Below are 15,599 nucleotides of genomic sequence, written 5' to 3'. Positions count from 1 at the left end.
AAGTTCTTGTACATTTATTTCGCTTCCAGCTATTTCCCATGGCACATTCTTTGTGTCATGTTGAAAATTTCGAGGAAGAAATCTTTATGATATTCCTCTGATGTAATGTGTCACATACAAACTATGGAGGCCGAACAAATAAAACGTTTCCTTTATCTGTCTTTCTCCTACTTCAGAACACATCATTAAGAAGACTCTCACAGGAAGGATATGATACACATAAATTGCAAATATAAATGTTATGTTGGGATGATGTAATGCTACAAACTTCACAATACTATCATTAAAATAACAACAACAAACACAGTCAACACGGTTATAAGACAGACATTGTGGCCACTATCCCACACAGTCAATACTCCACATGGCACTGCAGCTGGAAGTCTGTTACAGTGACTGGTAATGACTAAATATAGGGAATATTAAGGAATGTTTGTAAAGCAAATGTCATCTTTTTTTAAGACCCCCCCCCCAATACACACAAACTTACAGTCAAATGTTTTGACAATACAAAACAATGCACACACATGCACGCACACAGCCAAAGAATGTCATACATGCCATTCCATGTGCTGCACCAGAGGCATTTCTCCCATATATGGCTCCAAAGGAGTGCGTAGCACCAGCTGTAGTTTAAACCCATGTCTTTTAAGTTACTTTGAGTCACTACTAGTCTGCCCAATGTGCCAGACAGACAAAGGTTGTTCTTTCATTCTATCATGTCACAGAAGTTTGATGACTGAAGAACAGGTATTTTTAAAACAGTAGAGTGGCCACTGACAGCCTTACGACAACTAAAGCATGTCCAAAATTTTGCTTAAACATAAATCACTACTGCCATTAATTACCGATAAACAACGAGGAAACAATACAATCAAACTTCCCAGAAAATTCCCTGTAATACGGAAGCGTTGGTTTTTGAGGAAATGGTCTGATGTGATCAAAGAATGGGCAGCATCCTGGCATCAGTCAGTTTAGAGTAAAGGGAGCCTTGAGGAGATCACTAAGGAGGAGTCCTTCCTCCCATTTCCCCAGTCTCTGAGAAAATAGGGGCAATAAAGCCATACTAAAAGCCATGGTTATCAAAATTATACTTGGAAATACTTTTATTCCTCAGTCGTAATCTGTTTGCTCATTAGCTCAGCATTTCCCAAACCAGTCTTCAAGAACCCACAAGCATGCCGCAGATTTTCCTTGTAACCCTGCATAAATAGGCCTGCCTGTAGTAACTCAATCAACTTGTGCTTAATTATGCCAGATATACAAAGTGCTGTAATGTGATCCATTGAGTAACTACAAGCAGAACGATCTATTCATGGTTCCAAAGAAAATTTACAGGACGGGGGGGGGGGGGGGTCCTTAAAGACTGGGTTGGGAAACGCTGTGTTAGCTGACTGTATTACAATTGATTGCATTATACACTGTAAATGATAGTAGAGTAATTGGTGCACCCTTGGTATTGTATCCTCTCTTAAGACTGTTACATACCTGGTAAGAACACACAAATCTTTATTAGTTTTATTTGGTGCATCAGAACTTGCTGATTCTAACCACAGAATGTAAGGTAGAGAATGCAGTCCAACACTGGATACTGGTGCTCAGCTCACAACACATATCAATTTCAACTGTACAAGAAGAGAATAAGCCGATGGACTGTACACGAAGATAACCAAAAAAATCAATGAGAAATTACACCTTATTTGAATCAGCATATTTGTCCACTGTCTCAGAAGTCGCCATTACATGAGGGGGAAATAAGTAACTGGCTTATAAATGTCCATTAATCAAATATACTGTATATTTCAGGCTAGTCCAATGTTCAGGCTCTTATTGTCACACAAAGGAGCCCAGTTTCTCATTGGATGCCCCCCAACCCCCCCAACTCCAAATATGTAATAAACTGTTTAAAACAAGCAAACAACAAAATTGGGCCCAAACATTTGGAGAACTTATCTGGTTCTCTCATCAGGACTCGGGGCATACTTCCTGTCTGTGGGTCTGTGAAGGAGAATGAGGGCTAATTCCAACGCCCCATGGGAGCATTCCCATTGCAGATGAGCGCACAGCCACTTCGGCTCCACTGAAATACTGTATAACATCCTGCTTTTACATTGTAAAATGCTAAACTTTGCACACATCACTACATTTAAAGAGCGTGGCTGCCACAAAGTCCTCCAATAATAATGCCCATAAATCCCAAATGATTCCATAATACTTGTTGGCTAGTGGAGGCCAGCTGAAAGCACTACCAGAGAGATGTCTCATTTGTTCAACTGCGTTTACATAAGCATTATTCTGTTCACATTAATGTCTAAAAAAAAAAAAAAAGTAAACAAAAAACAAAGTTGCATTTGAAGGCAATATATAGATTTTCACTTACGTGCAGAGAATGGACTGGTCCTCTCGGTCTGTGGAAACAAAAGAAACATGGTTTATGCAGTTAAATCATAATATTAACAGATACTAGAAAGGATTAGAGCGTCAAGGTTTAATGCATACCAACATGTGCTATTGCACATTTAAAGCATGAAGTGCAGTAGTTGCTACCTATATACACACATTCCCAAATGACGTGCAGTTTATTTTTGTCTGTCACCAAAAAATTCAACACTAAATTCACAAAAAAAAAATCCATTGCGAGTTCAGAGGGTTCCCTGTGAGTAAGGATAAGTGCAGTTTTCACAAACACTTTGACTTTAACTACAAATTCAACTCCAGTGAGCCGAACAATGACTCATAATACAATTAGCCAGAAATAGAAGTTGATATTCCTTAGAGAAAACTCTGGACCCATTTAAGGCTTTTTTGTAACTATACACCTCTGATACCAGATTGAGTCCAGGTTGCACTGACAACAGAGAGAGCATTTCATTTTTATTAGATCAGTTATTCATTTTTATTCCTTTTTGTTACATCATAAAGTACTCTGGAGCTCAGCAAAATAACATGACCACATAGTTATACCATCAAACACAGAGAGAGAGAGAGAGAGAGAGAGAGAGAGAGAGAGAGAGAGAGAGAGAGAGAGAGAGAGAGAGAGAGAGAGAGAGAGAGAGAGAGAGAGAAGATGAGGGCAAGCTACAACATGCCTGATTTAGGTTCTAATCATCATCGTCATCATCATCATTATCACCAGCCTCATGCACACCTAAGCTCTTCAGTGGTATTCAGTGCTTCCCAATGGCTGTCAGGTCTTGTTTGTGCAGGGCCCACAGGACTCCAGCACAAGGCCTGCCCTTAAAGGTAAACCAGCATGGATGCCATTTCTCTGTTTGGACAGGACTTGGCTGGGTTCTCTTGTCATTCTATTGGTTCCATTCCTAACATATACACACAAAATGTTGTCTGTTGCTTCTCTCCACTTCCTAATTAAGGCAGATGAGTTACAGACAGAGCGCGAGAAAGAAAGACACACACACACACACACACACACATACACATACACATACACACACACACACACACACACACACACACACACACACACACACACATAGTGAGAGCAAGAGACACACAGACAGACAGAGCAAGAGAGCGAGAAAGGGAAAGACGCATCCACGGCTGCAAGAAACATGTCCCTGACACCAACCTCACCCTCACACCAGAGACTAAAACTCAATGAGAGGAATGGGGGGGGGGGAGGTATTAGGATCAGCACAAATGGAGGAGGGGGGCATAACATTCTCTCATATGTTTCCGTCAAGCCTTCAGTTTAACATTCTCTCTAAATCCATTTTACAAGACCCTATCCAGTCAGGTGAAGCTCAATATTTGACTGCATCACATTATGAAGACCCCATCCACCTTTATGGCATAAACACGCACTCGAGGGTGCACAGAAACTGCATAATCTACTGACCCCCGCTAAACCTAAGCGGGGTCAGCAATCTTGGATCGTGTGGAAACTTCGCATTTCTTATCTCCTCAACATCAAAGACAAAAGCTAATTCTGGAGAATGTGATTTTACCCTGGTGGGGTGGGGAGTGTGGAGAGAGCCATTCACAGTATAGTCCAAGACGTCAGAGACCCATCACGAGCATAGATAATGTCGTGAATGGAGTGGAGCTTGTCAGTCCATACGACTTTAATCTTTTATCTGGATTTGCTTAAGATATGCAGAACCTCTACTTTATTACCATGCATTGATATTTCAGTACATTGTGGGAAAGCCCATCTTCTCAACAATTCCCCCACACACACACACACTTAAAAACTTTTTTTTTTAAATAGAGGTACAAAAGGGGCTCTTAGTACTATAAGTCTAGCCATTGCTTTTCCACATCCAAAGAAACTCACTTGGAAAGGAGGACTCAGAGTTCTTAATACAGGTTAAGACCTCTAAAACAAGAATTATCTTCCGTTCACTTTGCTAGAAGACCTACAGAGAGATTGAGTAAGCACAGTCAACCGAGCGCTTCACTTAGGAGTTTACAGATTTCTGTAGGGCAGCACTTATCCATGGAGAGAAATGTTACAAATCTTGTCTCAGAATATATCCAAGCATAATGCAGATAACTGGTCTGCTTTACTTAGTATTTTTATGCACACACACATTAAGATTTGTTGGTTATGCGTAGCTCAAGATCTGAAGATCATGCCACTAGCACTGCAGAGGTTCAGGGTTTGATTCCAACAGGGGTCACGTGCCAAAAATGTACAAATTCATGATTTATCATTATGCAATGTGGGTAGAAACATCCACCAAAGTGCATACATTGGGCTGTGTTACCGCTTAGCCATTGTGAATGTAAAAATTTATTGCAATATGACCAAATGGTTCCTACAAATGGAAGACTCCACGGTTCTGACGATGTTGCAAACGTTTTTTCAACGTTTTAGTCCTCATTCAAATGATGTTCTACCAAACAAGGGAATCTACCAGCAAGTTGAATGGGTTCTCCCACAGAAAACAGCCAGTGTACTCTTGAAGCTGCACAACGTTTTTATTTTCTCCCTTCAAGTGTACTCTAAACACCCTCACAAATGACTACCAATCTTTCTCCTTCTTGCTGACACTATTTACACATCATTGCTGTGGGTCTAAACATAATCGTTTCCTGTATGCAAACATGGCCATATCTAAAATCTGAGAAAAACAACTCATTACATAATAGCATATGTTAAAGGCTGACATTGAAAGACTTGGTTAAAACATGAAAATATGAAACATTAAAACATAAACAGACTACCAAACATAAAAAACACCCTACTGAATGCAGCATACTTCATTATTTTTGAATCTATTGTTTGACTTCAGCAAAACCATGATTTGGATATGCGGTTCCTTTGATGAAGCAGTTGCTTTTTCTAATCAGGTGATAAATCTCCTTATCCTGCTCTCCCATCAAAAGCATCACGAGTGCCAGGGGGCGCTCTGGAGGCTAACTATTTGCTGCCAGCCCTCTAGCAGTCGTCGCCGGAACTTGTTCAACCTGTGACTCAGCCATCTAGTCAAATCAAATTCTTTTTGTATACCCTTAAATCACATTTAGCCCCAGAGGGCTTTACAATTACAATCACATTCTGTACATTATACAAGCCCCTCTATCCTTACACCCTCTATTCAGATGAAGAAAAATCTTGTCAGGAAGAAAAAAATTGGAGAAACCTTAGGAAGAGCAAAAGAGGGATCACTCTTTCAGGATAGACAGGAGAAAAATAGATGCAGAGTAGACATGCAATAACAGATTTACAATAATTGCTCAATGAGGCAGTTAGCAATTACTCAAGTTATGGTGAAACTGCACAATATATACAATTATTACATAAGTTATGGTGACGGCATGGTGGCGCAGTGGTTAGCGTGGTCGCCTCACAGCACAAAGGTCCTGAGTTCGAACCCCGGGGTTGTCCAACCTTGGGGGTCATCCCAGGTTGTCCTCTGTGTGGAGTTTGCATGTTCTCCCTGTGTCTGCGTTGGTTTCCTCTGGGTGCTCTGGTTTCCTCCCACAGTCCAAAGACATGTAGATCAGGTGAATCGGCCTTACTAAATTGTCCGTAGGTGTGAATGTGTTGTGCCCTCTGATGGACTGGCAGCCTGTCCAGGATGTCTCCCCACCTGCCATCCAATGACTGCTGGGATAGGCTCCAGCATCCTGCGACTGGAATTCTGATAAGCAGCTTGGATAATGGCTGGATGGACATAAGTTATGGTGAACTAAGCAAAACTTGACAATTACAAAAGATATAGTGAAACAATGTCACCATTAAGTTTAGTTGTGCCCAATCACCAATTAACTTTGTATTAGAGATGTTACAGGGGGTAGTATTCCTTTTCTGCAATTGTCTGTTGTTTCAGTGCATCATTGCTAATTTGCATAAAGCTAACCTCAGCTCAACTTCACATCTGCACCGCTCACTGCTGCTGCCACGGGGTCATCTGCTGCTTATCACCGGCTCTCACTGAAAATCAATGACTGTCGGCTGCGTTTGTTGCTCATAACGCACTTGGTGTGAGCGCAGCGTCAGGAGCGGCCAGGCTGACTGGATTCTTGTCGGATATAATTTCAGCTCAAGTCAAAGCAGAGTCATTCCCACCGCAGACAAAGCTGTGATCCTGAATAGGTCTTCTGCTACCACCATCAGAGAACGCCTCCACAATTTCAGAGAAATAAATATATGAAAATCTTCTGTGAAAAGACGGTCGTAAAATACAACTTTGCTCCATGAAAACAAACACCAAAGAAACAGAGCTTAAAAATATTCCTCCTTATTTGGATAGGATTCTATCTAACCATAATTCTAAAAAAAACTTGAGCATAGTTGAATTGTTTAGACCATTTATGATGAGTAGAGTGAAAAAGATGCAGACAACTTACTCAAAATAATGTCCAGCATAGACAGTACTTGTCTGTTGAGTTTCTCTTAAACAAGTCTTTGTGATCCGTTAAACATCGTTCAAAGCACTTGATAATTACACAAATATCTCTTGAGATGAAACTGAAAAGAGGTGAGGAGTGAAAAGCATAATGATGTCATTGTTTCCTTTCACCTGCAATATACAGCTCCTGTACAGTGTAGGGCTGTGTGTAGTGCTAACCTACAGAAACTCTTTGGAAAACTCGTAAAAAGGTAGAGGTAAATTTGCCCTTTGCTTGGTAAACGAACAAAGACAAAATAATCTTCTCACATCTTCACGCAGCACTTTGAATTACATTGAGGAGTGAATAGTTATGTCACTTTCAATGCACATGCAAAGTCGTATTTTTTAAGTTACTCAGTGATGCAAAATGGAATAGACTGCACCAGAAGTAGGCCAAAAGGATGTTATGGTGATACTTTTTCACCATAACTAATACTACATGGTGTAAATGCTTGATTTACACTATTCGCATAAAGACACTCACTTGATGTGTCAGGGTTAGAGTTGGCCAACTGCAACAGCATACTTATGCTTGTGTGGTTAGATAAAGACCTATATTTTGTTGACAGACCTACAGTACATCCCAGGTAATGAGACTGGACACTGACATGAGACCTCTGGGAAAAGCTAAAATACAAGCTAGCACCACCCATTTAAGTTTATAAGAACGTTTTAGTGTTTATGGATCCTCAGAAAAACAAAGGGGGTAAAAAACACTGCACTGAGTTTACTTAGACATTCAATTTGTTTGTCCTCTAAGTTGCTTTAACCTAAGCTCCAAAGAGAAATGTGCAGAAGAGATGAACCCGTCCACAAGTTCACAGTATAGAGCAAAAACGTAGACTGGTTGAATCTAGTATTTACACAGAGCAAAAATAAATAAATAAATAGATAAATTTAACAAATATATAGCGGTTTTTTTTCCTCCGAAACCGTCAATGGTGTTACAAGTGCTCAACTAATGAGGAGTGGAATATCAACACAGATACAGGAAAAAAAAGTTTTAATACATTGCAGTACAGTCCTGTTTTGTGCGTTGCGCACTCATCATTAGCAGCTGATGAGTGTGCGACGCACGAAACAGGCCTGTACTGCAATGTACTAAAACTTTTTTTTCCTGTATCCGTGTTGAGAGAGAGAGAGAGAGAGAGAGAGAGAGAGAGAGAGAGAGAGAGAGAGAGAGAGAGAGAGAGAGAGAGAGAGAGAGAGAGAGAGAGAGAGAGAGAGAGAGAGAGAGAGATAGATAGATAGATAGATAGATAGACCGAGAGACCGAGAGACGATATGGAGGTGGGGAGTGGTACTGAAACAGGAAACGTCTAACTGTCTACCACCAATCTCAGTCCAGATGTCAACTCCTTTGAGAGAATAACACGAAACCCTCTGGCCGACATGAGATCAAGTGGCCATGATCCCTGAAATGATAAGACACAACTTCTATGGGAAAGCAGCAGACACAGTGAGGTCTACTGCAGTTGGGTTGGCCAAGAGCAATTTACTGTAAGCACGGCACTTTCGTCACCTCCACAAGAAAATGGTTTACTAATAGGCCTGGTACAAACCATCTCGTCTGGAATGAGAGCATACTGTCACAGCCACAAAGAGTTTTGGTATTGCATGCACACAATAATGCACACTTAGCTCTGCATTTCAACAACTGACAGGTTTGGGCCATTTTGTGGTCCTTATCACCCCCTTGTATTAACATGCACAACTAGACAGAGCTGCAAGCCAGCCAGCTGTCACATCCTCACATGGACAAAAAGGAAGACATTTGACTGCTACTGCCACAGTTCACCCATAACAAGTACCAAAGGCTGTCAGAGAACAGTTCAGCGTGACACAAATCACTTGAAATAGGCTTGAATTTGCTGCCTTTGTAGGCTAAAATTTCAACAGTTTAACACTCTTCTACTAAAGGGTAGTCTTACTGTCATAAAATAACTCACCGAGCTATTCCAACTATTTTTTACAGTTTATCTACATGTCTGTTACCTTCCTTGCGAACACTTTGAGCTTTTTCTCTTCTCCACAGAGAAAAGTTAGAGGTATTTGTGACACTAAAAGTGACGTTGCCAGTACCTTAAAAAGAAATATAAATCTTTAAGGGAAACTGGGCTGTGGTTGAAAATATATTGTCTTGGATGTTTCTCCTCCATCAAGGGAAGCAGAGACAGTCAGACACTGTACACCATGGGACTATGAACTCTGCACGAGTCTTACCTTGCATCATGTTTCTGTAAGCGTTGTCAGTAATGGAGTAGATATGAGGAGGGACTTCATGTCTTTTCTTCCCTTTGTACATATCGATGATCTTCTCTGAGTAGATGGGCAGCATTTTATATGGATTTATCACCACACAGAACAGGCCAGAGTATGTCTGACAGAAGAAACCACAAGGGGAAACAATGTACAGGAACTAATGTCATATCAAGCAGAAAGAGAAATCAGAACTGATCACGTGAGCAGAATCAAATAGAGAAAATGGATATGACATAGGTTTCTTAGAACATGTCTACACATGATAATGTGTATGTCTACCAAAGTGTCTTACTGTGATTGCATATAATGCTTTTGTTTCTTACATATAACGTTTTTGTTTCTGTGTCTGTGTGGTACACTTACATAGATGAGCCCAGAGAAGTATCTCTCACGGAGATTGTGCAGCACAGAAGCCTCATTCAGGCAGGTGAGCTCAGCCATGTCCTCCACCTTGCTGAACTTGGGTGGATTCATCTTCTGGATGTCATCCTTGTTGACTGTCATCTTCTTGGCATTGTCATTAAGCTCCACAAGCACCTCATCGCCATGCTCCTCTTTGATACTGGCTGCCTCAAAGCCATGCCTCTCTGATGGGACCCACACCAGCTTCTTGGCTGCCCAGTCGGCCTGTGCCACGGGGCTATTGATGAAGTCCTTGTCGACGTACAAGAATTTCTCATCTTCAGTTGGGGCCTTCTTAGACATCTTGGGTTAGGGCGGTGGGCCAACTGTACATGAGGGCAAATGAATGGGAGGTCAGAAAAGAGCAAATGCGTTAATGAACAATGACATATGGGAAAAGAAAAAACACCAACGGATTGAGGAAGCAAGGAATGGAAGAAACGGAGGCAGAGAGGAAGGAAAAAAGGAAGGATGTGAGGACAATAAGAATAAATGAAGGAATCAGGAACATTTATAAGAAAGGCAAAAAGAATGGTATTTAATTTTTAAAGGGCTTGCATCTTAAAGTGCAGGGAACTGAAGTGACATTTAGATGGTACCACATATTTGCGACGTGACCTCCAACTGACACATTTAACTGAAACTCAAAACAACAACAAGCAGGGCTGGTTCAATCATAGGAGCAATAAAAGGTTGCTCATCTTCTGAAGTTCTTTTCTTGGGTAAGCAGAGCATGGTTTAAGTTCAGCAATTAAAAACTGCACACAGGATTGATCAAACACAAGGGTAAGTGGTGAGTATGTTTGTGTAGTTGACACATCAATAAAGTTGTCCCCTGCCAGTGGTGGTAACTGCAAGAGTTAAATGTTTCTCATCCATCAAGGAGTTCCACAATAGTGTTTCTCAGAGAACCTTGTCTTGGTGCTACACTTTCACACACGCCACAGGGGAGAGAGAGACACAAACAATTTCGTTTCCCAATTTAGATAGAAAAAAGTAGTCTGGGAAAGGATGTTTTTTACTCATCCAATAGTGAAGACCAGTCAATCAACGAACAACTTCACCTAAAACATCGTTAAATAATCACTGCTCATGAGCAGCTCTCATCCTCCATCATGATGTAATTGCTCAACTAACATCTATGTTTTTCAGTCCATCTCTTTTTCTCTCTCTCTCTCTCCCACCCAGCTCTTTCTCTGTGCTACGGGGCTTCAGTCCCGTGCTGGGATGACCATATATGGACCCCTTCTCTTGAGCAGGACTCTTTTCGACGGACCTAAACAGCAAGGCAAGTGTGCTCCCAAACAAAGCCCATATAGGGAATAGTATGTCTCTAGCTTGCCTCGCCATTTACTTCAAAATGATAACAGGGAGGCAGGGAGGCTGAAAGAGGCCTGCTGCTTTAATGCTCATGCTTCATATGGGCCCCTTGTTGTCTTCATCTCTCAGTTATACAGTCACTATTGACTGTTACCAATGACTGAAGGCAAATGGAGCCTGTGGTGGGGAGTGCTGAACAGCCTACACAGGGACAGCTTCTGACATTATGTGGATCATTGACTTCCATACTTTATGCATAACAATTGTAGAATTGTAAAAAAATGAAATCCAAAAGAGGAATGTCTTTCTATTTTCTATTGAGCATGGAAACATTGCTCAAAGGGGCTTAGGGATTAAGGTCTAGGTAATGAATATTGAAAATGTATGCTCATTTTCTAATATGACGTAATCAACCATAAAAGTAACACCTCAAGATGCAGAGTCTAACAAGCATGCCATGAACGATATAACCATCCCTCAAAGTTTAGAAAAGGCCTTGAACTTTGAAGTGGACCAAGGAAAGGCTGCTGGACCCCAGACAATTATCCAATCCAAGCCAGCACCCAATACCTCACCAGTTTGACATTGTATGCAGTCAAGCTGGCATACAACTTCAGAGTGGGAACTATGCAAAAAAGCTACTGCTCCTCCTGGGAAAGGTTGTCAATGTGCCCCCTGGGACCAGCCAAAATAAACCACCCAGAAACTCCTGATACATAACATAAATATCCATTTAAGTCATTGGGGGGGGGGGTGAGAGAGACTTTTGATTTGTTAAAAGTAAAAGATCCGAACATCAATGGACTAAACCAGTAAAATGAGCATATTTCTCAATAAGAGGAGGGAACCCAGCTGATGTTTGAAGATCATTTCCTGATGATAAGGTAATGAGATTTTTCCTGACACTCCCCCATGCAAAAGCATGTACAGCCAGTCAGGTCACTGTCCTCATTCCCTTTAAATAGTTACCTCAGCTCAACCTTAATACCAACTTCACACTCTACTCTCACACGCTACATGCCCTTTAATGCTTTTGTTAAACTTCACACCCACATACAGCTGGTGTACATTCTGAAGACAGGAGTTGAAAGGGTCAGAGTCTGATACAGATAAAGATGGGCAGAGGTAATTACAGCCCTCGGAAGACTGTCAACAGATGCAAAAGAGGGGGAGCAAGAGGAGAAAGGTGTAGGCTAAAGGTCGGGTAAAGTGTTATGACAGTGCCCTGTTCATTTTTACACTTTAAATCTTCTCATTTAACATGCATTTATAGCCAAAGCAACTTACATGAGAGTCAGCTATTAGATAAACTCGTGTGTCAACCTACAGGCATTTTAGACCACTGAATACTATCAAAGGCAAGGGTCAACTCAAATGCTATATGCAAACCTCAGTCATACTGGTCAAGTCAAATGCTATACGCAAACCTCGGTCATACCAATTTCTGATTGGCTGGCCCCTGTGTTGTCACATTTTGCATCCCCACAATAATGTTTTCCATAGATCCATGGCGTCACGTTATCTTATTGCACCATTTTTAGATTGCAAAATGGGTGAATCACCAATAGTGATACTATTAATAAGGGGATTCAAATTAGGAATAGTTCAATATTATTTTTTCATTGTCTCTTAGTGCTATTGTATCAACAAGAAATTCAGATTCTGTCATATCATATCATGATATACAACTTTATGGCCAAAGTTAATGATAATGATCTGGTACCTAAAACTTCTCCCTAAAACGATGTGGTAATATCTGAGTGAGTATTACTTAAAAACTAGTTTTAATCTGATACTATACTTAACATTACCAAACAGTTCAAGGTGATGAACCTTGTTTGGATTCTTAAACCGGATAGTTTTGGATATGTAAGCAGATACGGTGGTATATACGTACACTGATAGTGTGTAAAATTCCCTGTGATTATCATGATAATGTTTTCCACATTGCTCAGCACCAATTCAAATCACAAATTAGTTGGACAATGCGGCAAATCAGCATCACGTTCGTGCTTAGAGCAATCTATGGATTAAGTTAGGCCTGGAAAAGGAACACATTTTGGCAGGGGGAGTTCAGGGGAGAGATATGTTGTCAGCAAAAAAGGCCAGATGATAGGAAACCAAGCCTCCATTTACCAGGACATTAAAATGCTTTCATTCCTTTGTTCAACGTTAACCCTTAAGTAGGAGATGATCAAAAGCAGCGTAATGAGCATACATGGAATTTCTCCATATCCTATTATTTCATGTTAAGGGCATTATTATGTTTAACTTAAAAGTCAAACTTCTCTCAGTATATGTACATAGGACACTGTACAAATCATTTTAATCTTATGTTAAGATGGCAACACGCTGTGGCCTAGCAAACCTGTTCATTGAACTGCTAAATACAATGTTAGCCATCATGGTAGAGGAGCATAACATCACTGTGGGTTTAATAAATGCTTGTTTAAGAAATAAAACAATACCCAAATACTTGCATCAGGACTGAGAAGAATAATGCAAGCCAATGGTGCATTAAAAACGAAGGACAATCAAAATATGTATAGACAGTACAGACGGACTGACCTTTTGTAGGAGATACAGAATGATATTTTGGATTTGCATACTAAATGTCCAAAAGCTATGGTCTAAAAATTATGAGGTAATGAATGTGCAAACAAGTGCATAATTACATTAGTTCATTTAATTACAGTCAAGCTAATTGCAGGACCTGTCTGTTTACAAGACATGTAGCCCCTCTCATAAATGCAGCCATCACCTGAGTCACCAGACCTTAATACTGCAGTCATCACTCTTGGTTTGTTATTTGACATCTTGGTAAACTGGGGCACAGACTCCTCTGATAAATAAATTCTGTGGGAGAACAGAGTTTTTGTGGGAGCTGTTGTAAAGATGTGAGAAGCAAATGATGGGCAGCAGTATTCTACAAGCTACAGTTGTGAAGAGTGTTGCTTTCATTTGACTTACTGGTGATAGTGGTAATTGCATAAGTGTGTGACCACTCAAAATGAAATGCTGGTCTGTCACCGCCTTCATCACTAGGAAACAAGGTTGAAACCTGAGTTTTAGTGATTGGTGTAGTAGCTATCTGTTGGTAAGGGTAAAGATTTTGCTTGGCCACATCTGCTTGTTACCAACAAAAGCTTTGCTTCCTCCTCAAACTTATCACTACCTGCTGTATTCTTCTGCTTTTGGCTTCTCTGGAGAATATATGGGCCCAATCATTTCTCCCACGAAAAATCCCAACTTACAGTAATGTGCAAGTGCAAAAGCTGCATGATATGTATATTCATATATTGTAGTGTAAATCTGCTGCATGCTATTCTTCAGAATTGTAGCTTGAAGGAATGCAAGTTGTCCTCTCTGAGATCTCTACATCGACTGACAAAGGCATGTCAGTCATGATTGTGCATTGATTGACAAACACGCCGTAGAGGGAGAGAATCAGAAAGAAACTACATCCTCCCACAGTGCTGATTGTTTCATATTGCTGCTGTACTGCTTACAAATCAGCCTGTCAAAGATTCCAGTGGCCCCTTTAACGCAGTGTTCATCGGTGTCAGTGTCATTTGGTTTCCCATGCTTTAGTTTAAATAGCTACAGGAGTGCGTCTGCAGCACCCAGCGCACACCAACATGCTCAGCAGGACAGCTGTAGTACTCAACCATATTTGGAGAACAGGGAAACTCATGGTTAGCGTCGATTCTATTGCTTCAATCGGACGCCGAGACCGGACTTCCCATTGAGTCAGCAGGGCCGGTACGTAACAGAGACTCGGCGTCTTTCTTCACATTAACATCGGCGTTAAAAGCGATAAAAGAGGGGCTCTGTGAGATATTTAGGCACGTAAACGGTGACGTGGTGATGGGAAATCGATGGACATTCGTGGACACTCACGTACACGGCATTTTTTTTTCCACCCAAGTTTCGCAAAATTCAGTCGGTTAAGGAGGAACGGGAGCGTGCCTGTTCCCTCAACCCACTGAACTTAGCTAAATCTAACATAACCTACGTTAACCTGACTTAACCTCAACCTCTGACTAACCCTAACCTTAACCCAACGCTCACCTTCACAGATAGATTACCTACTCGATAGCTAACCCACAGGGCTAACCCCCAGATGAACACTTGGCAATATCTTAACGATAGGCAAAATGTTCAAAACCCTGCACCTGAGCGCTATAACGTGAAAGGTGTACAACTAGCTGATATTCTTTCAAACAGGCATAGAAAACATGCATAGTATATCCCTTACAGTCTGAATAAACATTTGCTCACATCTTTAACGCCTCCTCTCCAAGTACGGAGTGAAGCTTAAAAGTCCGGCAGGGATGCGCACCGACAAGGTGCATCTCCACAAACGAAACGGAAATATGACTTGACGATGTGTTCGTATAGCTGTAAATACTTACATACTTTATGAGTTGGAGAAAGTTGATCCGGGGAATTTTTGGATTTGATAAGTTAGGGTTTGGAGCGTCCGGTATTGGCGAGGTTATACTCCAAAAGCGGACCGTCCAAACTGGCCCATTAAAATGCCCGGGTCGCGTCAGTTAAACTGAGGGGTGGGGGTGGGGGGTGGGGGGTGCAGGATGCAGGGGACATGCGCACTGGATCGACTTGCAAGCTTTCCATTTAGCAACGGGGGAGGATGTATCTCGGGGATGCCACCACCACCACCGTTAGACAAATTGACAAAATAATAATAATTTTTAAAAAAGCCTCCAAGAACAATTCTACTGAGCCCGT

The 15,599-nt window shown here is 41.2% G+C and overlaps 1 protein-coding gene across 6 annotated transcripts in view; it reads right to left on the bottom strand.

Moving 5' to 3' along the window:
- Nucleotides 1-15,369, bottom strand: part of myh11a (myosin, heavy chain 11a, smooth muscle) — a 43,461-nt gene extending 28,092 nt beyond the window's left edge. For 4 of the 6 annotated variants that reach the window (XM_056280820.1, XM_056280823.1, XM_056280824.1 and 1 more), the window contains exons 1-4: nucleotides 15,263-15,369; nucleotides 9,489-9,853; nucleotides 9,087-9,243; nucleotides 2,381-2,408 (exon numbers count right to left, since the gene is read on the bottom strand). In XM_056280820.1, coding sequence (XP_056136795.1) covers nucleotides 2,381-2,408; nucleotides 9,087-9,243; nucleotides 9,489-9,830 — 527 coding nt within the window. In that variant the 5' untranslated portion in view covers nucleotides 9,831-9,853; nucleotides 15,263-15,369. Of the gene's footprint in view, nucleotides 1-2,380; nucleotides 2,409-9,086; nucleotides 9,244-9,488; nucleotides 9,854-13,817; nucleotides 13,889-15,262 lie in introns of all 6 variants that reach the window. The other 2 variants (XM_056280822.1, XM_056280821.1) reach the window with 2 other exon arrangements.
- Between the last annotated feature and the right edge of the window lie 230 nt (nucleotides 15,370-15,599).

The sequence above is a fragment of the Lampris incognitus genome, chromosome 5, assembly GCF_029633865.1.
Source record: "Lampris incognitus isolate fLamInc1 chromosome 5, fLamInc1.hap2, whole genome shotgun sequence".
Taxonomy (NCBI): Eukaryota; Metazoa; Chordata; class Actinopteri; order Lampriformes; family Lampridae; genus Lampris; species Lampris incognitus.
The sequence above is the reverse complement of the archived record's forward strand: the minus strand, read 5'-3'. Positions and strand labels throughout refer to the sequence as shown.